At 45.8% G+C, this 23,634-nt stretch overlaps 1 protein-coding gene across 1 annotated transcript in view; it reads right to left on the bottom strand.

Moving 5' to 3' along the window:
• The window catches only part of LOC143999439 (interleukin-13 receptor subunit alpha-1-like), a 220,936-nt gene that overhangs the window by 128,185 nt on the left and 69,117 nt on the right, over positions 1 to 23,634 (bottom strand). The window contains exon 2 of the mRNA XM_077493983.1: positions 188 to 324. Coding sequence (XP_077350109.1) covers positions 188 to 324 — 137 coding nt within the window. The remainder of the gene's footprint in view (positions 1 to 187; positions 325 to 23,634) is intronic.

Raw genomic sequence — 23,634 nt, 5'->3', positions numbered from 1 at the left:
GAAATGCATTAGTGTCTCACTGACACTTCCCTGCGCTGCTCTGATGATGGGGAGGGAGTCGAGTTCCGGAAAAAGAGGCTTTGTGTGCCGCTTGAGGCACCCATGCCAGGGGGGTTGCCTACCCCTGTGTTAGACAATAGCAGCATGATAGGAAGTTAACACACAACGTTAAATAGTATCTAATTACCTTCATTTGTCGTTCATTTTTTAATGAACTCATATTTTTGGAATAATTTGAGCAATTTGTGTTTGAAGGCTTCCATTCCCAAAATAACTGAAACATCCCTTTTAAACCAAAAGTGAGATCGTCTGGAGAGGAAACATCTGTAAGAAAACCAAACAAAATGTGAGCTGCTATTACTAATAACAATAAAAAGCACAATTCATTCACACTTCATCAACAATGAAACACATAGAGGAGGCATGTCCTACCTTCCTGGAGATTTATTTAGTATTCTAGTAAAGCTTGAGCACACCAGGCTACTCTTGCCTACAAAATCCACAGTAGAAAAAATAATTTGCCCCATTATTTGGATCTGACTTAGCTGTATTCACACAAAGTGGTCAAGTTTGTCTTTCAACTTCTTTCAACTTCTTCATTTTGGCCTTGCTGTGCTTTGTGTGGCTAGCTATGATGTCTGATCCTGTTAGAGTGAAAATAAGGCCAGCCAGGCAACTGGAGGAGTGTAGTGACACCAGCTAGTTGTTCTAGGTTGGGTATGCACACCTCCAGTTTAATCCAGTGTTGGATTAAAGTGGACTGCCATCTAAAACTATAAAAACATCAGTACTTCAGCCCCTAAAGCCCCCACCCACCTTGTCTATTTATTGGCAGGCGAACCATAAAAACCTACAGGTCATATTTTCAGCCACAAAATACTTACTAGTTGTGCAAACATAGTCCCACCACATGGACACTGACATAACAAAAGTATTAAGTGAATCTGGGATCGACAACGACAAGCATTCTTTTTTTATCTGTGAAATGTTGACAATTCAGGAGCGCATGAAGGCCATGGAGGAGAGGCAAGGTCAGAGCAGGCTATGAAGGGGGTGCAGAAGATGATCAGTGCTACAGTCAGGGCAGTGCAGTCCTGTGTCAGTGTCCCAGTGTGCTTGAGCCCCTCCCTCTGCCCGGCCCTTACCCCCACCTATGCAGGGCTCCACTGCGGTGGTCCGGAGGTGCCAGTCCAGTGCTGATCCTCAGCCATGGTGCTGGCACTGCCTGCTGATTGGCTTCTCAGCTGCTTTCTCCCTCACTGTCTGAAACCAGCACATCAATAGAGACTGAGCACTGACATCAGCACCGTGATAGAGAGCACTGACACCAGCACCGTGATAGAGACTGAGCACTGACACCAGCACCTTGATAGAGAGCACTGACACCAGCACCTAGAGAGAGAGCATTGACACCAGCACCGAGATAGAGAGCGCTGACACCAGCACCGAGATAGAGAGCACTGACACCAGCACCAAGATAGAGAGCACTGACACCACACCAGCACCGTGATAGAATACACTGAGACCACACCAGTACCGAGATAGAGAGCACTGACACCAGCACCGTGATAGAGAGCACTGACACCAGCACCGAGATAGAGAGCACTGACACCACACCAGCACCGTGATGGAGAGCACTGAGACCACACCAGCACTGAGATAGAGAGCGCTGACACCACACCAGCACCGTGATAGAGAGCACTGACACCAGCACCATGATAGAGAGCACTGACACCACCACCATGATAGAGAGGACTGACACCAGCACCGTGATAGAGTGCACTGAGACCACACCAGCACTGTGATAGAGAGCACTGACACCAGCACCGAGATAGAGAGCACTGACATCACACTAGCACCGAGATAGAGAGCACTGACACCACACCGGCACCGAGATAGAGAGAGAGCACTGACACCAGCACCGAGATAGAGAGCACTGACAGCAGCACTGATACCAGCAACTCGCTGCGGGACCCAAAAATATGATACCGCTCAACCTCTTCTAACAGGAGGGTACGGGCATATAGTACGGTGTTCTTTTTTTGTACAAGGAAGTGAGCCAAGGGTAGAAAAAGGGTCTGTGTGCTCGATTAAATAAATTGTTTATAGAGTTATGCATATACATGGTCTACTGGTCACATGGGTTGAATTCCTCCGAGATCCATGCCTCATTCATTTTTAGAAATGTGAGATAGTCAACACTGTCGTGAGCTAGGCGAGTGCGCTTATCGGTCACGATCCCCCCTGCTGCTCTGAACGTCCTTTCGGACAGGACACTGGATGAGGGGCAAGCCAACAGTTCCATTGCAAATTGGGCAAGCTCTGTCCAGAGGACAAGCCTGCCCACCCAGTAGCCCAGGGGTTCATCATTCCTCAGAGCGTCCACATCAGCCGTTAACCTGATGTAGTCGGACACCTGTCGGTCTAGGCGTTCCCTGATGCTGGATCCGGATGAGACCTGCCGATGGGTTGGCTGAAAGAATGACCTCATATCAGAAGTCACCAACATATCTTCAAACCGCCCTCTTCTTGCAGGCGCTGTTGGATTGGTACCCGCAACTCTTTCTCTGGGAGTGGGAATTCCTCCTCTGCCAGCGCACGCAAAAGAAGAATGCAGCATTTCTCGAAGCAAGGCCTGGAAGTGCTCCATTCTGACAGCCCTCTGTGACGGTGGTAACATTTCCACCATTTTGTGTTTGTACCGGGGGTCTAAGTATGTTGACACCCAGTACTGGTCCTTGACCCTTATGCTTTTTATACGGGGGTCCCTGTTAAAACACTGGAGCATGAAGGCCCCCATTTGCACTAAACTGGAAGCGGTGTGGTGGCCTGGCTCCTGCTCATCATCCAGGATAATGTCATCCTCCTCGTTCTCCTCTCCCCATCCACGGACAACAACAGGGATCCCAGAAAGGTTTAAAGCATGCTCTTCTTGCTCCTCCTCATCCGCCCGGCACCATCCTCCTCTGACTCCTCTTCAGACTCCTGTTGTTGACTTGTCTCAGATAGAGTAGCCCCCCCGGGAATTCATCCAGCATTGCGACTTCCTCATCTTCCTGCTCCTGCTCCTCCACGGCTTGATCAATGACACGACGCAATGCACGCTCCATAAAGAAGGCATAAGGTACCATGTCACTGATGGCGCCATGGTTGCGACTGACCAGTTTGGTAATCTCATCAAATGGCCGCAGAAGTCTGCATGTGTCGCGCATGAGCAGCCACTGGCGCGGTGAAAAAAAACCAAGCTCCCAGAACCTGTTCTGCCGCAGAATTCGTACAGGTAGTCTTTAACTGCACGTTTCTGCTGGAGCAGCCTATCAAGCATATAGAAGGTTGAGTTTCATCGCCTCAGGCAATCGCAAATAAGATGTCTGACTGGCAGATTGTGTTGCTGCTGAATGTCAGCAAGGCGAGCCATGGCCGTGTAAGATCTTCTGAAATGGGCCAAGATATTCCTTGCCTGCCGCAAGATGTCCTGGACCCCAGGGTATTGGACAACGAATCGCTGCACGACCAAGTTTAAGACGTGTGCCATGCACGGCAGGTGTGTAATTTTGCCCTGTTTCAATGCGCTAAGCAGACTGGCACCGTTGTCACACACCACTTTACCAACTGTCAAATTGAGCGGTGTTAGCCACTGATCTGCCTGTGAACGCAAAGCTGAAAGGAGTGCAGGGCCAGTGTGGCTCTTAGCTTCCAGGCACAACAGACGCAGCACAGCATGGCAACGTCTCACCTGGCATGTCGAATAAGTTCTGGGGAGCTTGGGCGGCGCAGCGGAATAGACGCTAGCAGAGGAAAAGGAGGAGTCAGCCAAGGAGGAGAGGGAGGAGGAAGGAGGAGGAGAAGAAGAGGCAGGCCTGCATGCCATCCGCGGCGGTAAAACCAAATCTACACGGGTGGCGGGTGCCACGGGTTACATGCTTGACGGCTGGAAGGTTCACCCAGTGGGCAGTAAAAGTTATATACCTTCCCTGCCCGTGTTTGCTAGACCACGTATCTTTGGTCCGATGTATCTTGGCACCGACACTGTGTGCCATAGATACATTCACTTGCCGCTGAACATGGCCATGTAGCTCTGGGATGCCCTTCTGTGAGAAATACTTCCTTCCTGGGACCTTCCATTGTGGTGTTCCAATGGCCACAAATTTTCAAAAGACCTCTGCGTCCACCAGTTTATATGGCAGTAGTTGGCGGGCAGCCATCAACCGTTGGGCAAGAGGGTCATCCGGCGTCATCATTTTTTTACGCTTGAACATTTGGCCGGTGGAAGCCTGCCTTTTTCCAGAAAAACGTGAGGACGGCATGATGGAAGGTGGGTGGAGTGGAGGACAATTCTGAGGAGAGAGGAGAAGGAAAAGTAGAAGACGAGGCTGGATGGTGAGAGCCTGGAGTGTGGCTTTGTGGGTTCCGTTGCTCCCACTGGGCTCGGTGATGGCAGTTCATGTGCCTTCTTAAGGTCGTCCCTAGGTGAGTGTTGGGCTTACCGCGACTTATGCATTGACTGCAAAGATTGCAGATGGCAACACAGCAGACACGTTAAAAAAAGCCCACACTGAGGAGTCATGTGCCGGCGTCCTGGGAGCGCCAGATGTGACCGTACATGGTTGATGCCTCGCTCCTGATACATTAGCAGTCTGCTTTGTCCCTCCTGTGCAATCTAAGTTCCACCTGCTTCTCCTCCCTATCTGCTGGTCCATATCTCCCTCTGAACTCCCCTCCTATTCCTCTCTTGTGGGCACCCACGTGACATCACTAGACACGTCATCATCTACGTCACCTTCCCCACCGCTATAATTAGGGGATAGTAGGCAGCAACAGCGAGGACTAACCTCCTCCTTGGACTGATCTAAGTACTGTCGTCAGACTGCTGAGTGGCGGTTGTTGCTACCTCCTCTTCCTGATCCAATGCCAAGAATGGCTGCGCATCGGAAATGTCATGTGATGGATCGGAAAATAATTCCTGTGACTCAAGCGGAAGGTATATGGTGGTGTTGGTGGTAGTGTCTTTGGGGGTGCACACAGCAGAGAGTGAAGAGGATGCAGATCAAGAGGATGAGGAGGGTGCACTAGAGTAAGGCAGAGTGAGCCACTCAACCAAGTCTGACGCGTCCTTTGACGTAATCGCAGGCACCTTCTGCAATTTGCCACTTTGGCTCAAGTCAGTTGCTCCTGCCCTACCCCTACCACCCCTGCAGAAGGGCCTGCCTCTTCCTCTGCCTGTCATTTTTTAAATGACCCTGTAACAAAAGTTTCTCGAGAAGTGCAGTATGTATGTAGAAGAAGGTATATAACACCCCATGTTCAATCTGTCATTTTTGGGGGCCACTGGTCTATCACACCAGTCCATGTGCTGAAATGTCTCAATTGGCTGTCCTGTACCCCATGATGGATGTGTCATCATAGGTCAAAGTTCTTTCACAATGTAAACGCATATGTCCGCCGCGCGAACAGCGCCAGAAGTCCGCCGGTTTGGCGAATCGTGAACATGCAAAATTTGCCATGAACCGCAAGGCCATCCCTACTGTGGGCCCTGGGCTGCCTTTATTTAATGGCTCCTCAACAGGTTTATTGGAATCACATATAAGGGTCAGTGCACACAGACATTTTTGTTTTTCTTTTCAAGTGTCTTCCTGAAACATGTCTGCATGATCCAGGATGCAGTGTTTAAATTTTGAATTCGATTTTATTCATCCCTATCAGTGGAGGCCCGTCCATAGGGGACGCCCAGGCGCTGCCCCCCCCTCCCATGTAGTAAAAAAAAATATAATTTCCCTCCCTATGTGCACTGGCGCTGGGCGCAGTGCAATATAGGATGTGCCATGTCTATGCAATCACAATATTGCAGATGAGGCGCTTCATTTGCCCAAAAAAAGAGCGCTCTGTGGCGCAGCCGATCGCACCACAGCTTCCGGCGCGATCGACTGCCCGAGCAAGTGCATAGACTTGCACTTGAGTGAGCGGTGGGTGGTGCTTCCGACGTCACTCAAGGAAGTGACGTTGGCACGGCACTTCTCTCTTCTGCCCGCCTGAGAGGATCAGGTAAGGGGCTGCAGCATGGCAGCTTACAGAATCTTGATCATTTATTCTGCCCAGCCGCCGGTACCCCCTCCACATCGATGTAACTTATGGTGGTCACACTTGGCAGCATACCCCAACCCCCCCCCCCCCACCCCCTGCTAAACAAGATTTAAAGAAAAAGTGTTATCAGTGACTGGCAGCATACCCCCCCCCCCAAAGAAGCTTTAAAAAAAAAGGGTTATTAATAATAACCCTTTTTTAAAAAAAATCTTGTCTAAGGGGGGTATGCTGCCGACCACCGATAATAACCTTTATTTTTTAAATCTTGTTTAGCGGGGGCGGGGTGGGGGGTTAATGCTGCCGACCACCGATATAAACCCTTTTTTTAAATCTTGTTTGGGGGGGGCAGGTATGGGGGTTAATGCTGCCGACCACCGATAATAACCCTTTTTTTTAAATCTTGTTTGGGGGGTATGCTGCATACCCCCCAAACAAGATTTAAAAAAAAAGGGTTATTATCGGTGGTCGGCAGCATTAACCCCCATACCTGCCCCCCCCCCAAACAAGATTTACAGGTTGTAGATATGTGTGATTTGCATGTTGTAGATATGTGCAATTTACAGGTTGTAGATATGTGCGATTTACAGAATGCGATTTACAGAATGCAGATATGTGCTATTCATAGGTTGTAGTTATGTGCGATTTGCAGGTTGTAGATATTTGTAATTTATAGGTTGTAGATATGCTCAATTTACAGGTTGTAGATATGTGAGATTTGCATGTTGTAGATATGTGCAATTTACAGGTTGTAGATATGTGCGATTTGCATGTTGTAGATATGTGCGATTTGCATGTTGTAGATATGTGCAATTTACAGGTTGTAGATATGTGTGATTTACAGAATGCGATTTACAGAATGCAGATATGTGCTATTCACAGGTTGTAGATATGTGCGATTTGCAGGTTGTAGATATGTGCGATTTATAGGTTGTAGATATGTGCAATTTACAGGTTGTAGATATGTGTGATTTGCATGTTGTAGATATGTGCAATTTACAGGTTGTAGATATGTATGATTTACAGGTTGTAGATATGTGCAATTTACAGGTTGTGTATATGTGCAATTTACAGAATGCGATTTACAGAGTGCAGATATGTGCTATTTACAGGTTGTAGATATATGTGATTTGCATGTTGTAGATATGTGCAATTTGCATGTTGTAGATATGTGTGATTTGCATGTTGTAGATATGTGCGATTTACAGGTTGTAGATATGTGCGATTTGCATGTTGTAGATATGTGCAATTTACAGAATGCAGAAGTGTGATTTACAGAATGCAGATATGTGCGATTTACAGAATGCGATTTACAGAATGCAGATATGTGCGATTTGCATGTTGTAGATATGTGCGATTTGCATGTTGTAGATATGTGCAATTTACAGGTTGTAGATATGGGCAATTTACAGGTTGCAGAATGCAGATATGTGCGATTTACAGGTTGTAGATATGTGCTATTTACAGGTTGTAGATATGTGCTATTTACAGAATGCAGATGTGTGATTTACAGAAAGCAGATATGTGCAATTTACAGGTTGCAGAATGCAGTTATGTGTGATTTACAGAATGCAGATATGTGCAATTTACAGGTTGCAGAATGCAAATATGTGCGATTTACAGGTTGCAGAAAAGGTTCCTGATGTGGTTATACACAAGATAGGCATGATTCATCTGCTTTAGTAGAGCCCTGTGTATAATGTGCAGCCTGGTATGGGATGTTGATTCAATAAGGGGTGTGGCTTGTGAGAAGTGGGAGGGGCCAAATCTGAGGGGCGGGGTCGTGTTCCCGCCATCCTAAAACTTCACCAGCCGCCACCGATCCCTATACTGTGCCAATTACTCATATGATTACACCCAGGAACTTACCGGAATGTATTCCTTAATCACAAGGATTAAGGGGTGGGGGGTAAGAGTCCCGAAATGTTTTATAATAATCCAACAGACTCTCCCACGGAGGCAGAGTGGGGTGAAATATGTCTTGTACCACACACTACAATTTTATAACCACATATTATTATGCAGGATTCAATGGCTAAACCTGTCTGGTACCAAAACTGCTTGTAAAAATGTTAATACTTTCAGCTAGATACTTGTTAATAACATATCTTTATTATAACAGTTTTTATGAATTGTGTATGAATTTTTAAAAGATTTGCGTTTGACAGGCCATTTTATATCAGCCTAAATGGGATTACAATATCAATTGTGTATAATATTTTTATTGTATACCAGTTATCCTTATTGGACTCTATTTCCTTGAGGTCTAGAGTGTGTAGGCAGGTGCAGTTAGCTTTCCCATCTGTCATTATTAGGAAGGAAAGTCTCATAAGGGAATTGGTCCCTTAGAGCTTCCATGCAATGGGAGTTATTTACAAAAGGCAAATACACTTTGCACTGCAAGTACACTTGGAAGTGCAGCCGCTGTAGATCCGAGGGGACATGCAAGGAAAATAAAAAAACAGCTTTTTAGCTTGCACATGATTGGATGCTAAAATCAGCAGAGCTTCCCCTCATTTCAGATCTACCTCTTAAGCCACGTACACACGGGGCGGACTGTCTGGCCAACTTAGTCCGTCAGACAATCCGACGGACAGTCTGTCATACTTTCGAATGAACGGACTTGCCCACACACGGCACTTTTTGAGCGGACTCATACGGCGTACTAAGTCCGCCATACTATCCGCCCTACTTTAGAAATGAACGGACTCGCCTACACACGCGGAGGAACATCCGCTCATTTCGAGTGCGTCTCCAGGTAGGCGGGGCCCGCGAAGGAGACGTCGCTGACCCCGCCGCCTGGAATGGACTTAAAGGGGAACCCCAACGCCGGAAAAAATCGGCGTGGGGGTCCCCCCCAAGTCCACAACAGACCCTTGTCCGAGCACGCTACCCGGCCGGCCAGGAAAGGGGGGCGAGCGAGCGCCCCCCTCCTGAGCCGTACCAGGCCGCGTGCCCTCAACATGGGGGGGTGCCTTGGCGAAGGGGGGGGCGCGCGGCCCCCCCACCCCAAAGCACCTTGTCCCCATGTTGATGAGGACAAGGGCCTCTTCCCGACAACCCTGGCCGTTGGTTGTCGGGGTCTGCGGGCGGGGGGCTTATCGGAATCCGGGAGCCCCCTTTAATAAGGGGGCCCCCGGATACCGGCCCCCCACCCTATGTGAATGAGTATGGGGTACAATGTACCCCTACCCATTCACCTGTAAAATAAAAGTACAAAAAAAAAAAAACACAACACACGAGATAAAATACTTTATTGCACAGCTCCGGGGGTCTTCCGTCTTCGGGGGTCTTCTCGCCGGACTCCTCCGCTATCTTCTTGTAGCTCTTTTGCTAGCGGAGGAGTCCAGCTTTCTTCCTCGCCGCCGGCCTCTTCTCCCAACTTCGGGGGTCTTGTCCCCCTCTTCGGTTCTTCTGCCGGGCCACCGCGCCTTCTTATAGCTCTTTTACAGGCGGTGAAGACCCCCGAAGACGGAAGACCCCCGGAGCTGTGCAATAAAGTATTTTATCTCGTGTGTTGTGTTTTTTTTTGTACTTTTATTTTACAGGTGAATGGGTAGGGGTACATTGTACCCCATACTCATTCACATAGGGTGGGGGGCCGGTATCCGGGGGCCCCCTTATTAAAGGGGGCTCCCGGATTCTGATAAGCCCCCCGCCCGCAGACCCCGACAACCAACGGCCAGGGTTGTCGGGAAGAGGCCCTTGTCCTCATCAACATGGGGACAAGGTGCTTTGGGGTGGGGGGGCCGCGCAGCCCCCCCTTCCCCAAGGCACCCCCATGTTGAGGGCACGCGGCCTGGTACGGCTCAGGAGGGGGGGGCGCTCGCTCGCCCCCCTTTCCTGGCCGGCCGGGTAGCGTGCTCGGACAAGGGTCTGTTGTGGACTTGGGGGGACCCCACGCCAATTTTTTTCGGCGTTGGGGTTCCCCTTTAAGTCCATACCAGGCGGCGGGGCCAGCGACATCTCCTTCGCGGGCCCCGCCTACCTGGATACCCGCTCGAAATGAGCGGACTTTTCTCCGGGCGGGAAAAGTCCGCTCATTTCAAAAGTACGGCGGACTGGCACACACACGGGCGGATTGTCCGCCGAAATGCGAGTCCGGCGGACAGTATTACGGAAATTCCGAAATACTTAGTCCGCCAGACTGCACGCTGAAAAAGTCAGCTGAAGCCCACACACGAGCAGACTGTCCGCTGAAATGTGTTTCGGCGGACTAAGTAGGCCAGACAGTCCGCCCGTGTGTACGTGGCTTTAGATTTATAGCGACTGCACTTCCAAGTGCACTTGTAGTGCAACTTGGATTTGCCTTTGTAAATAACCCCCATTGCATGGAAGCTCTAAGGGACTAATTCCCTTATGAGACTTCCCTTCCTAATAATGACGCGAGGCTATCTACAGATGGGAAAGCTAACTGCACCTGCCTACACACTCTAGACCTCAAGGAAAGAGAGTCCAATAAGGATAACTGGTATACAATAAAAACATTATACACAATTGATATTGTAATCAGATGGATTTGTAAATAACCCCAAATGTCTTGAGAGAGGAAAGTTTTGTGAGATTTTGTCAGTCATCTTGGGTGAGGGAACCTTTCAAATAAGGGACCAGGCGTCATTTTGGCACGCTTCTGGTAAATGCATGATAGGCAAAGAAACTCGCTTGTGAGGGACAGTTTTTAACACAGGGTCAGGTTCCAAATGAGGAGGAATGACTCCCAGAAGGCTCCTTTTTCATAGTGTACTTTCAGATAAGCAAGTGCAAAGGCGTGGAGCTAGTACAGACTGCCAAAACATCTACAGCCTTTTCCAAAAAGGGGCACTACCACTGGTAATGGAAGCTGTCCTCCAGTAATACCTCCTGTAAAATACTTACACAGTGGGGTTGATTTACTAAAGGCAAATCCACTCTGCACTACAAGTACACTTGAAAGTACACTTGGAAGTGCAGTCGCTATAAATCTGAGAGGAAGATCTGAAAGTAGGGGAAGCTCTGCTGATTTTATCATCCAATAATGTACAATCAAAAATGCTGTTTTTTATTTCTCTCCCTCGGATATACAGCGACTGCACTTCCTAGTGCACTTCCAAGTGCACTTGCAGTGCACTTGTAGTGCAAAGTGGATTTGCCTTTAGTAAATCAACCCCAGTATGTTTGATTGCATATCCCAGTGCTGAAGATCAGTTATCGGAACTGTTATTAGACTGTGCCAATTTATATGAAGACATCCATACCCTATCATTGTGTGTGACTATTCCCTCCCAATACAAGGTGTCTAGGAAAGGTCCAACCTACAAGCATGGCAATGTTTTTTTTTTTTACTGCTAACAGACCAGATGACATGATGATAATTAATTACTAAAAGACTGTATTGTTCTGTTCTAGATATCCCATTAAAACATTCAATGAATTTTTTTTAATTTCAGTTTTAATGTTTTTAATAAAGTATTTCACAAAAGAGAATACAAAAATGTTTACAAAGAACGCATATCTCACATAGTATAAAATACAAACTGAATAGGTAAATATATAAACATTTTTTAACCATTCCCTGAGCAGTCGCAGCAGTTATTCTGCGACAGGTTGCCTCAGTTGCGCGAATCCCTGTAGCTGTACGTTGGTTTGTTCAGTAGCTATAACAGGCATGCGCATGTCGCCGGAGCTGATGCGTGTTGCCGGCGGCCGCGATGTCCACTGGAGACCCACGATAGCTCCACAGAGAGCCAGTGTGCTAGTGTAAACAAACAGATCCCTGTTCTGACCGGGGAGTAGCGAGAGATTGTCTGTTCCTACTGATCAGGAACAGCGATCTCTCTCTACTCCCAGTCAGTCCACTGCCCCTAAAGTACAAACACCTCCCTAGGACACACTTAACCCCTTGATGGCCCCTATTGTTAACCCCTTCCCTACAGTGATCAGTGGCTATTTTTAGCTCTGATCACTGTAATAATGTCACTGGTCCCAAAAAATATCAAAAGTGTCTGATCTGTTCGCCGCAATGTCACAGTCCAGGTAAAAATCGCTGATCACCCCCATACTAGTAATAAAAAAAATAATAATAACGTCATAAATCTATCCACTATTTTGTAGATGCTATAACATTTGCGCAAACCAATCGACATACACGTATTGCAATTTTTGTTACCAAAAATATGTAGAAGAAAACACATTGGCCTGCACTGATGAAGAAATTTGTTTTACAGCTCCCATCAGACCCTCTTCTTTGTGTCTCATACTAGGAGAGAGTCTGTTGGGAGCTGTTGGATAAGGACGGTGATTATAGAGAAGGTGGGTGATATGGAGTAAGAACTAAAACAGAAAGACAAGACTGACACCGCAAGTGTGGATCCGGAGATTGCTGCACAGTGACAGATACTGTGGAGGTCGAGATACCCCTGCGAGCGGTGAGTTGTTTCGGTGAGTGCAATACCTATAGGGGGCACTAAAAGAAACATGAGTCTAAAGAGCACCTGTCACTTTTACATTTTATATTTTTCACTGATTTAAGCTTTACCTAAGCTTTACCTATGGACAGTAAATGAGCAGGATATTGTCCAATTTACATATTTTTAATTGGTTTTGGTTTTACATATGGACAGTATATGAACACAATTTTTTCACATATAGACTGCATATGAGCACGGTATCAATTATAAATTTGGATGATACCAGCACTGTCTCATACTACTGAACCACTCAGCACTTTGTACACTTTTGACTCTATGCATGTTGGATATTTTTTATTTTAATTTTTGGTTTATTATTTGTTGTGTTTGCATATGAGTTATGTTTACAATACTTTGATAAAGTGTCACTATCTTGTGGAGATAGTGTTTCCCTGGCATATCCCCAACTCAGGCAGGGGTTGCAACACATGAATAGCACACCCCATACCTTTGAAATGTATATTTGCTCTTTGCATTCCACTTAGGTGGTTGTACTGGTAGGGGCAGCAATTCATCGCCACCGGTAATTTTTAGCCATCAGCGCGGGATCATTTAAACCTTTTTACATTTTTTCTAAATTGTCTGTCTTTTTTTGTTTATAGCTCAAAAAATAAAAACCGCAGAGGTGATCAAATACCACCAAAAGAAAGCTCTATTTGTGGGGAAAAAGGACATCAATTTTGTTTGGGTACAATGTTGCATGACCACGTGTCCGTTAAAGCGACACAGTGCCATATCACGAAAAAATGGCTTAGTAATTAAGGTGGTAAATCCTTCCGGGGCTTAAGTGGTTAAGGATGAAAATACACCTAAAATGTGCGCTCTTCCAAGTATAGATCTTCACTGTCAATATAGATTGTACTATCAGTGGCTGTATGGGGTAGCCCCAAAACTCATGTAGTACTTCAAATGTGACATTAACAAAATGCATCTCAGTATCCATATACCGATAAGGATAGAGCTTCTACATCTTTCAATTATAAGTTAAAAGTCAGCTCGTAATTCTTAGTAAATTGCATATGCACTTAATATCTGCTGTGTAGATTAGTGAAAGGGGTCAACACCTTCATAAAGAGGAAGCCACATCCATAGTCACCCTGAAATTAGACTTCACACTGAGGGAATAATCACTGTTCAGAGTTTATAGGGAATAGGCAAGAAGACCCTCGTAAGGCTACAGCAAAGACTGAAAAAAGAGAAAGAGAAGAAAGAAAGGTTGAGGGGAAAAGTAGGGAACGACCTTGCGCTCCGAATCCCACCATCCTGAAGCTCCTCTAATCGAGTATAGATTGAGGATCTCCAGTCAGATACTTGACCCATGGGTTCCAGACTTTCTCGAACATCCACATTTCATCATTCAAGATCGCTGCCATGCGCTCATTAATCATAATCCAGAATAGTTTGTGCTTGAGCTGTTCAAATGACAAGACAGACGATTTCCAAGATTTTGCGATAAAAATTGTTGCTGATATAAATATAAATGCTATGAGACATCTTTGGGATTTCAACGCTGTCTCCACCTTACAGCCCAGCAGTGCCTGCCTCGGGGACTTGACAAGGTTTACTTGGGTGAGAGTGTAAATGAAATAATACACCCTAATCCAGTAATGCCTTACCTTAGGGCATTTCCACCATATGATTTTTTTATTTTATTTAGCTATTGGCAGTTGTGAAGGTTTTAGTGAGTAAGATTTATTGTTATGCTTCCCTTACTGGAATTTATGACACTGCTAGGAAAGGTAAAGTTTTCACTTTTGTTTCTGCCTCCGTTGTGGGGATGCCCATTACCGTCACTTGTAAAAAAATTTTTAGCTGAGAACAATACAAAGACTAATTGCTGATTTTTTTATGAAAACAATTTCTAAAGACTTGCTAAACTTTGTTTTAGCATCTCTATGACCAACTTGGAGTCCAGCACCCCAGGCAGCCTCCCATTTTGTCCGTATAATTTTCCACTGCCCTAATCATTCATAAAGACTGCCCCATTGCGGTCTACAGCAGTGTTTCTCAACTGCAGTCCTCAAGGCGCCCCAACAGGTCATGTTTTCAGAATTTCATTATTTTGCACAGGTGACAGCTGTTTCATCTGAGGGAAATCCTGAAAACATGACCTGTTGGGGCGCCTTGAGGACTGGAGTTGAGAAACACTGGTCTACAGCAAGCAGGCAGACCAAGGATGAAGTTAAGCTGCTTGATTGGCAAAAGGCTGCACTGCTGCCTAAGGGACGCCAGAAAGTCTTTTACAGTCTAGTAATAAAGAAATGATATAAAATTTGAACTAAAGGTGAATTTAGTAAACTGAATTTGCACACTAGGAAGGTTTTCCTTGATTACATTAGAAGTCAATTGCATAATTTTACTTGACATCTGGAGTTGCAATCCAAACATTGTCTGAAATCTCATAAATTATATTATCTTCTTTCAAACCAGTGAACTTTTTGTAAATAATGGTAAGAATCTTGCTTGCAGCTGGTGGTTTGTTTTACATATTCCAGAAAGTTTCGCTGCTGGGAAATGTATGGGTAGGTAAAATGTGCTGAACTTCACATACAATCTGAGCTCTGTATTCCCTTAGGATGAATGTTATCATATTGCGCTCTGTTATGACAGCAAAAACCCAGCAAAAAAACAAAACGTTAACTTGTATCCAATTTACCAGAAATGCTTTATATTTAGGTTCGTTGCAGTTTTGGCCATGTGCTGTGAAGCCAAAAATATAAAGTTCATAAATGAGTTTCATCACATGGAAGGTGTCAGATAAGCAGAAAGATGTATACATCGATATAGATGCCTCTCCTCAGCTAAGTAAAGATGTGGCCATTGATGCAGACACCTCTCACCAGCGATGTAGCCAGATGGGGTTTATAAATAAAGGAGAAAAGAAGAACTCCTCATAGCGTAACTTGTAGCCATTTATTCATAAAACTTTGTTCCAATAAAAAGCACATAAAATGGAGCCTAGCTGCATTCCACCTGCGCTCCAGCACAAAAGCAGAAGTGACGTATCACATATTGCGTAATCCGACGCGTTTCGTCAGCGCATCTGACGTCATCAGGGGTCATATATGAATAAATGGCTACAAGTTACGCTATGAGGAGTTCTTCTTTTCTCCTTTATTTATAAACCCTGTCTGACTGGTGGGAGACTGCACTTTCCATTTCTGTTACTGAATATATTTCATTACTGTGCACTTGATTTAGGAATCGTCGGTGGTGGTTGTTTTTTGACTTTATTGAAAATTCATATCCAAATTTGAACATTATGTTATCACACATTTTTTATATTTATTTGCATTTATTTTTAATACTACTTATCAAATTATATGGCAGGCTGAAATGCACTGCAGCTGGGTGGGACTAATTGCTGTACCAAGTGATACTCCAGACATACATGCCTGAATGCATGGTGCTACAAAAGTGAGTAACACTCGGTACAGCATTCAACCTCGTCCAGGCACAGTGTATTTGAACCTGCCATAAACTTTGACAGACTGCAGGGGGGCTGGATGCAGCAATTGTGTCTCCTAAAACACTAAGACAAGACAAAATGCAATGAATTTTTTAAAACTTCTTTCCATTTAGATAAGTAAAATGTCAAACTACATGCGGGATATTTTTAACCACTTTCAGACCGGACCATTTTGCTGGTAAATGACCAGAGGTCTTTTTACACTTTGGCACTGCGCTGCTTTAACTGGTAATTGCGCGGTCATGCAATGTTGTACCCAAACAAAATTTGCGTCCTTTTCTTCCCACAAATAGAGCTTTCTTTTGATGGTATTTGATTGCCTCTGCGATTTTTATTTTTTGCGATATAAACGTAAAAAGACCGCAAATTTTGAAAAAAAATGATATTTTCTACTTTTTGTTATTAGAAAAATCCAATAAACTCAATTTTAGTCATACATTTAGGCCAAAATGTATTCAGCCACATGTCTTTGGTAAAAAAAAAGTCAATAATTGTATATTTATTGGTTTGCGCAAAAGTTGTCACATCTACAAACTAAGGTACGTTTTCTGGAATTTACGCAGCTTTTAGTTTACGACTGCCTATCTCATTTCTTGAGGTGCTAAAATGGCAGGGCAGTACAAAACCCCCCCAAATGACCCCATTTTGGAAAGTAGACCCCCTAAGGAAATTGATAAGAGGCATGTTGAGTCCATTGAATATTTTATTTTTTTGCCTCAAGCGATTGAATAATGACAAAAAAAAATTTTTTTTTTTTTTTTTACACAAAGTTGTCACTAAATGATATATTGCTCACACATGCTATGGGCGTATGTGAAATGACACCCCAAAATAAATTCTGCTGCTTCTCCTGAGTATGGGGATACCACATATGTGGGACTTTTTGGGAGCCTAGCCGCGTACGGGGCCCCGAAAACCAAGCACCGCCTTCAGGCTTTCTAAGGGCGTAAATTTTTGAGTTCACTTCTCACTACCTATTACAGTTTTGAAGGCCATAAAATGCCAAGATGGCACAAAACCCCCACAAATGACCCCATTTTAGAAAGTAGACACCCCAAGCTATTTGCTGAGAGGCATGTTGAGTTCATGGAATATTTTATATTTTGCCACAAGTTGCGGGAAAATTACAAACTTTTTTTTTTTTTTTTTTTTTTTTTAACAAAGTTGTCACTAAATGATATATTGCTCATGCATGCCATGGGCATATGTAAAATGACACCCCAAAATAAATTCTGCTGCTTCTCCTGAGTACGGGGATACCACATATGTGGGACTTTTTGGGAGCCTAGCCGCGTACGGGGCCCCGAAAACCAAGCACCGCCTTCAGGCTTTCTAAGGGCGTAAATTTTTGAGTTCACTTCTCACTACCTATTACAGTTTTGAAGGCCATAAAATGCCAAGATGGCACAAAACCCCCACAAATGACCCCATTTTAGAAAGTAGACACCCCAAGCTATTTGCTGAGAGGCATGTTGAGTCCATGGAATATTTTATATTTTGCCACAAGTTGCGGGAAAATTACAAACTTTTTTTTTTTTTTTTTTTTTCACAAAGTTGTCACTAAATGATATATTGCTCACGCATGCCATGGGCATATGTGAAATGACACCCCAAAATAAATTCTGCTGCTTCTCCTGAGTACGGGGATACCACATATGTGGGACTTTTTGGGAGCCTAGCCGCGTACGGGGCCACGAAAACCAAGCACCGCCTTCAGGCTTTCTAAGGGCGTTACAGTTTTGAAGGCCATAAAATGCCAAGATGGCACAAACCCCCCCCAAATGACCCCATTTTGGAAAGTAGACACCCCTAAATTTAGGGGTACACTAGTGAGACTAGGTAATAAATGGCGGGTGCCCTGAAACTATAAAAAAATAACTAACCAACCAGCGTCACCTGTAACAGTTATATGGTGATCACTGGTGAAAGGGTTAACTAGGGGGCAATTAGGGGGCTTTATGCGGTAGTATATGGGGGTCCCTGGCGCTATAAAAAGCTGCAGCGAACCTAAATACCTACCTGCCTAACTAGCGTCACCTGTGACACTAATACAGCGATCAGAAAAACGATCGCTTATTAGGCTGGGTTCACACTGGAGCGATGCGGGAACGCCACGAATGCGCGGCGGGTTCCCGCATCGCATGCCTCCCGGCGGCAGTTCACACTGCCCTATGCGAACTGCTGGGAGTGTCAGTGAAATGTTACTGACACCCCCAGATCAGTTCGCATATCGCAGTGCGATCTGCAAACTCGGATCGCATGGTGTGAACACCCATGCGATCCGATTCTGCTGCGGGCCAAAAAAAGGGTCCCGTGCGAATTTGCGGCGGGTGCGGCGGGTGCGGCGAATGGCTGAACTCGAATCTCACAGAGATCGGATGTGATTTGCACTGCAGTGCGGTGCGAATCACATCCGTTCTCATAAACCGCTGCAATGTGAACCCAGCCTTAGTGACACTGGCGACGGGGGGTGATCACGGGGTTAAACCTTTATTGGGGGGGTTAGGGGGGTACCTTAGAACTAAAGGGGGCTAACCCTAACTGCCCTAACAGTTATTAGTCACAAATGACACCCGCCGGGTGATCAGGGGGTTAAACCTTTATTAGGTAATAAATTGCGGGTGCCCTGAAACTATAAAAAAATAACTAACCAACCAGCGTCACCTGTAACAGTTATATGGTGATCACTGGTGAAAGGGTTAACTAGGGGACAATCAGGGGGCTTTATGCGGTAGTATATGGGGGTCCCTGGCGCTATAAAAAGCTGCGGCGAACCTAAATACCTACCTGCCTAACTAGCGTCACCTGTGACACTAATACGGCGATCAGAAAAATGATCGCTTATTAGGCTGGGTTCACACTGGAGCGATGCGGAAACGCCGCGAATCCGCGGCGGGTTCCCGCATCGCATGCCTCCCGGCGGCAGTTCATACTGCCCTATGCGAACTGCTGGGAGTGTCAGTGAAATGTTACTGACACCCCCAGATCAGTTCGCATATCGCAGTGCGATCTGCAAACTCGGATCGCATGGTGTGAACACCCATGCGATCCGATTCTGCTGCGGGCCAAAAAAAGGGTCCCGTGCGAATTTGCGGCGGGTGCGGCGGGTGTGGCGGGTGCGGCGAATGGCTGAACTCGAATCGCACAGAGATCGGATGTGATTTGCACTGCAGTGCGGTGCGAATCACATTCGTTCTCATAAACCGCTGCAATGTGAACCCAGCCTTAGTGACACTGGCGACGGGGGGTGATCACGGGGTTAAACCTTTATTGGGGGGGTTAGGGGGGTACATTAGAACTAAAGGGGGCTAACTCTAACTGCCCTAACAGTTATTACAGTCACAAATGACACCAATGCAAAAAAAAAAAAAAAAAAATGACATTGGTGTCACTGTGACTGGGGGGCAGGGGTAATTGGGGGGGTGATCGGGGGGTAAAGGGGGGGTGTGAGTGTGCCTGGCATGTTCTACTGTGTGTGTAGAGTGTTGGTGCAACTCACCGATCCGCTCTCCTCCGTGTCGGAACGAAAAATACCGACACGGAGGAGAGAATACATCACTTCCTCTCCTGTGTTTACATTACAGGAGAGGAAGTGATGTCACCGGGGATTTCTATTCGTCGGGAGCGATCGCGAGGGGGTGGCCATGAATGAATGGCCGCCCCCTCGTCCCGGATCGCTCCCGGACGAAAACCGACCGCCGCAGGCACCGGGCTGGGGCCCGATCGGGCCCCCGACCCGCGGGAGGCAAGGGACGTACATGTATGTCCTTATGCCTGCCCGTGCCATTCTACCGACGTACATCGGCGTGCGGCGGTCGGCAACTGGTTAAACCATACTCCAGCACATCACTCTGGAGTGAATGCGCTCCACGTACATAAGTGAATAATTCAATTCCAATTAAGTTTATCTTTTTCAAAATAGCACACTACATAAAAATGCATTGACTGTGAAGAAGGCCTAAAGGGCAGCTGTGACAGAGGGTGTTCTTCAGCACAGGACGGGATATGATAGCGATATGCAAATATTTAAATGGTGACTATAACATCGGGAGGAGAATATTTAAAGTGATTGTAAAGTCTATTTTATATATATATATAACATGTTATACTTTCCTGCTCTATGCAGGGGTTTTGCACAGAGCAGCCCCAATCCTTCTCTTCAGAGCTCCTGGCCCCTTCCTCCTGCTTGCTATGGGGGCACCCAAGCCGAGCTACAGCTCCCTGTGTCCATTTAGACAGAGTCATGATCCAGCCCCGTCCCCTTTCTCTCCTCATTGGCTGACTGACTTTGATTGACAGCAGTGGGAGCTAATGGCGCTGCTGCTGTATCTCAACGAATCTGGAGGAAGAGTTCCAGGACAGACAAGGCACTCATGGACATCTGTGGATAGAGATGGGGCTCAGGTAAGTTTCAGGGGGGCTGCTACACATAGGGCAGGAGAGATCACTACACTAACATCACATAGCTGGTATGGCAACCTCTCAGTTCTTTTTTTTTTTTTGTTCAGCCTGCTGGTTTGAATGAAAAAAAGCTTAACATGTGTACTAGATTTATGCCTCATATACATGATCAGATTATCCTACAAAGAATCATTTGCATTTTGTTGCATAAAACTAATATCGAATACAACAGTGCAAAATGTGCTCTACGAAAAGTAAGTTTTTTGATGTACAATTCTGGAAAAACCTTCCAGTGTGCGCAGCTACGTAGTGGAAATGATATCAATTACGTGTGATCCCTGTGTCTGCCACGCCTTTTGGCTATCCGTTGGTAGTGTACAGGCATATTCGTGTATTGCTCTCCAGACGTTTATTTTCACACGCTTGTTTGCTTGTTCTGAAGCCCCATACACACTGTCAGTTTTTCTTCTGAGTTTTTCCTTCAGGTTTACCAAAACCATGTAGTGCAAGGGCCTGCCTGATTGCATACAAATTGAAACTCCTAAGGTTTGACCTCATATTATATGCTTTTGGTAAATCTGAAGAAAAAACTAAGCAGAAAAACTGATAGTGTGTATGGGGCTTTACAGAAGGAATGTAGGACCCAGCACTTCCAATTGCCATGTTGGGAAAATTGGCTATCCAAAATGTCATTAAAAAGAAAAAATCTAAATATTATATAATTAATATAATTATATCATATTTTCATGAGACATGCTGATAAATAACTAACTACTATAATGTTATCTGTTCATTGATTGCTGACAAAAATTGTGACTGGCTACAGGCGAGTTTCAGTTCGTGTGTTGGGGCATTTTTTGCGGTACGAACATTGTTTACATTCTCCCATCTCCTTCTGGTTTATTTTCGTGTTTGCAAACATGCGTGGTGTTCGTCTATAGATTTTTAGTTGACGTATACTGTACTGATTAAATGATTGTCTTACGATGGGCAATCGTCCAAGCAAAGTTTTCGTGCTTGTATCTTCGGATTTTGTTGAACGGACTGTCGTGATCGGCTGTCGAAAGCTGTGTACTAATGATCAGATTATCAAACGGTCAATCCAAAAGTGATTTTTATCATTCGATAATCTGATTGTGTGTACGAGGCATTGAGAGAGACACGTGGCCACACAATAAAGTTGGATGAGAAGCGGTTCAATGCTAAATTGTGTAGGAAAACCTGTCTGGCAGTGTTAACCCTTCTTTCTCATGAACCACCAGCTCAGCAGGTCAACCTAATGACACAATACAACAGTTTTGCATTGTAAAAATTTGCAATATTCTTGATCTGATTAACCTCAAAGCATGAGAGCACAGTGCAATATGTACAGAATATATTGTAACAATTTGCAACATAGTTGACCTGGTTGACGTTAGAGCATGAACACAACAGAAAGAAACTAAGCACCTGCTTGAAACCTTGCCTACTATGTAAGACACCCAGCCATTTAGTGGGGCAGCGTCAGCTAGCTCGCACCAGCCACAGTATACCCGCAATGGAGGAAATATGAGGGATGCTATTACCAAACAATGGTGGCCCGTCCATAGGGGGTGATGGGAGAATGACTATTCGCTTTCCTAACACTGCACCGCCTCTCCGTTAATCAGGTGCTCAGGTCTGTTACTTGTTACCTGATTGGCTGAAACGACAGGAGCCTCTATTGGATGCCTATCAGGAGGAGAGGACGGGAGATGAGGCAGGAGACACACGAAGGACCCTGCTCGTCACTGTCACCTGCTGCACCGCAGACACAGGGTAAGTGCCGGGCAGAGGATGAGCAGGCGGGGGGCACACTGGCAGCATTTAATGGGAACACTGGCAGCATTTAAGGCGCATACTAGCAGCGTTTGATGGGCACACTGGCAGCGTTTGATGGGCACACTGGCAGCGTTTGATGGGCAGTTATGCACACTGGCAGCATTTGATAGGCAGTTGTTCACACTGGCAGCATTTGATGGGTGCACTGGCAGCATATGATGGCCAGTTGGGCACACTGGCAGCATCTGATGGGCACACTGGCAGCGTTTAAGGAGCACACTGGCAGCGTTTAAGGAGCACACTGGCAGTGTTTGAGGAGCACACTGGCAGCGTTTGATGGGAACAGTGGCAGTGTTTGGCACAGTAGCTGCGTTTCACACAGTGGCGGCATTTGATGGGCAGAGTGGCAGCATTTGGCATGGTGGCTGCGTTTGATGGGCACAGTGGCAGCGTTTGATTGCACAGTGGCTGCATTTTATGGGCATAGTGACAGCGTTTGATGGGCACAGTGGTAGCGTTGGGCACTGTCGCTACGTTTGATGGCACAGTGGCTGCAATTGATGGGGTTTTTTTCAAAATGTTTTCAGTTTGTTTGCGCCCCCCCCCCCAGCACCAGTCGCCACTGTTACCAACCCTCTAAAAAAAACAACATGGGCACAGAGCCCCCCTTGCCCCAAAGCACCCACCCCCTCATGTTGAGTGCATGTATCCTAGTATTGTCCAGGAGGGAGGGAGCCACTCACTTGTCCCCCCTTTCCTGACCTACCAGGCTGTGTGTTCAGATAAGGTTATGGTATGGATTTTGGGGGGTTCCCCTTCAAGATCCTCAGAGCACAAGTAGCATGCCACAAATTGGATCAGTTAAAATGATGATCCGAGTGCGACTTGCATTCAAATCAATGGGCTAAAATCATGTCCAAGTAGGACAAAAGTAGTGCAGGGAGCATTTTCAAAGTCAGACCTGTTAAGACATGTCACGCAACTTGTGCTCTGGAAGTCAGAGCACATGTCCAACCAGTGTGAACCAACTCTTAAAGCTGAACTCTGGGATAAGCCAATATTGTCTAAATACAGGAGGCGTGTGTATCTTTTCAGAATCTTGGTATGCTTTGTGTATTTTCTACAGATCTGTGCAGAAATGCAGGGTTAAACTTCACCTCTGTGCAGGAGTTTCCTGTAATAAAGACCAGTCATTGCTGCTCTCTCCCCTTGTGCAGGCTAACTGGTCTTGTCTCCACCCCCTCCTATATTTTTCTGCAGGTGGACAGTGGGTGGAGCTGGTAGGCTCTTCCCAGAGCTCTGCTTTCTGCACAGACTGTGCAGCAAAGTGAGGATGTTTATTTCCTCTGTGTCTGTTAGGAAAATATTCAAAGGAAAATCTGTGTACCTGCTTTTTTTATGTAACCTCGGGCAGCAAATAACTGCTCCAAAGGGAATGTT

The sequence above is a fragment of the Lithobates pipiens genome, unplaced genomic scaffold, assembly GCF_037356315.1.
Source record: "Lithobates pipiens isolate NorthernLeopardFrog02 unplaced genomic scaffold, aLitPip1_a1.2 Scaffold_1, whole genome shotgun sequence".
NCBI classification, from domain to species: Eukaryota; Metazoa; Chordata; class Amphibia; order Anura; family Ranidae; genus Lithobates; species Lithobates pipiens.
The sequence above is the reverse complement of the archived record's forward strand: the minus strand, read 5'-3'. Positions and strand labels throughout refer to the sequence as shown.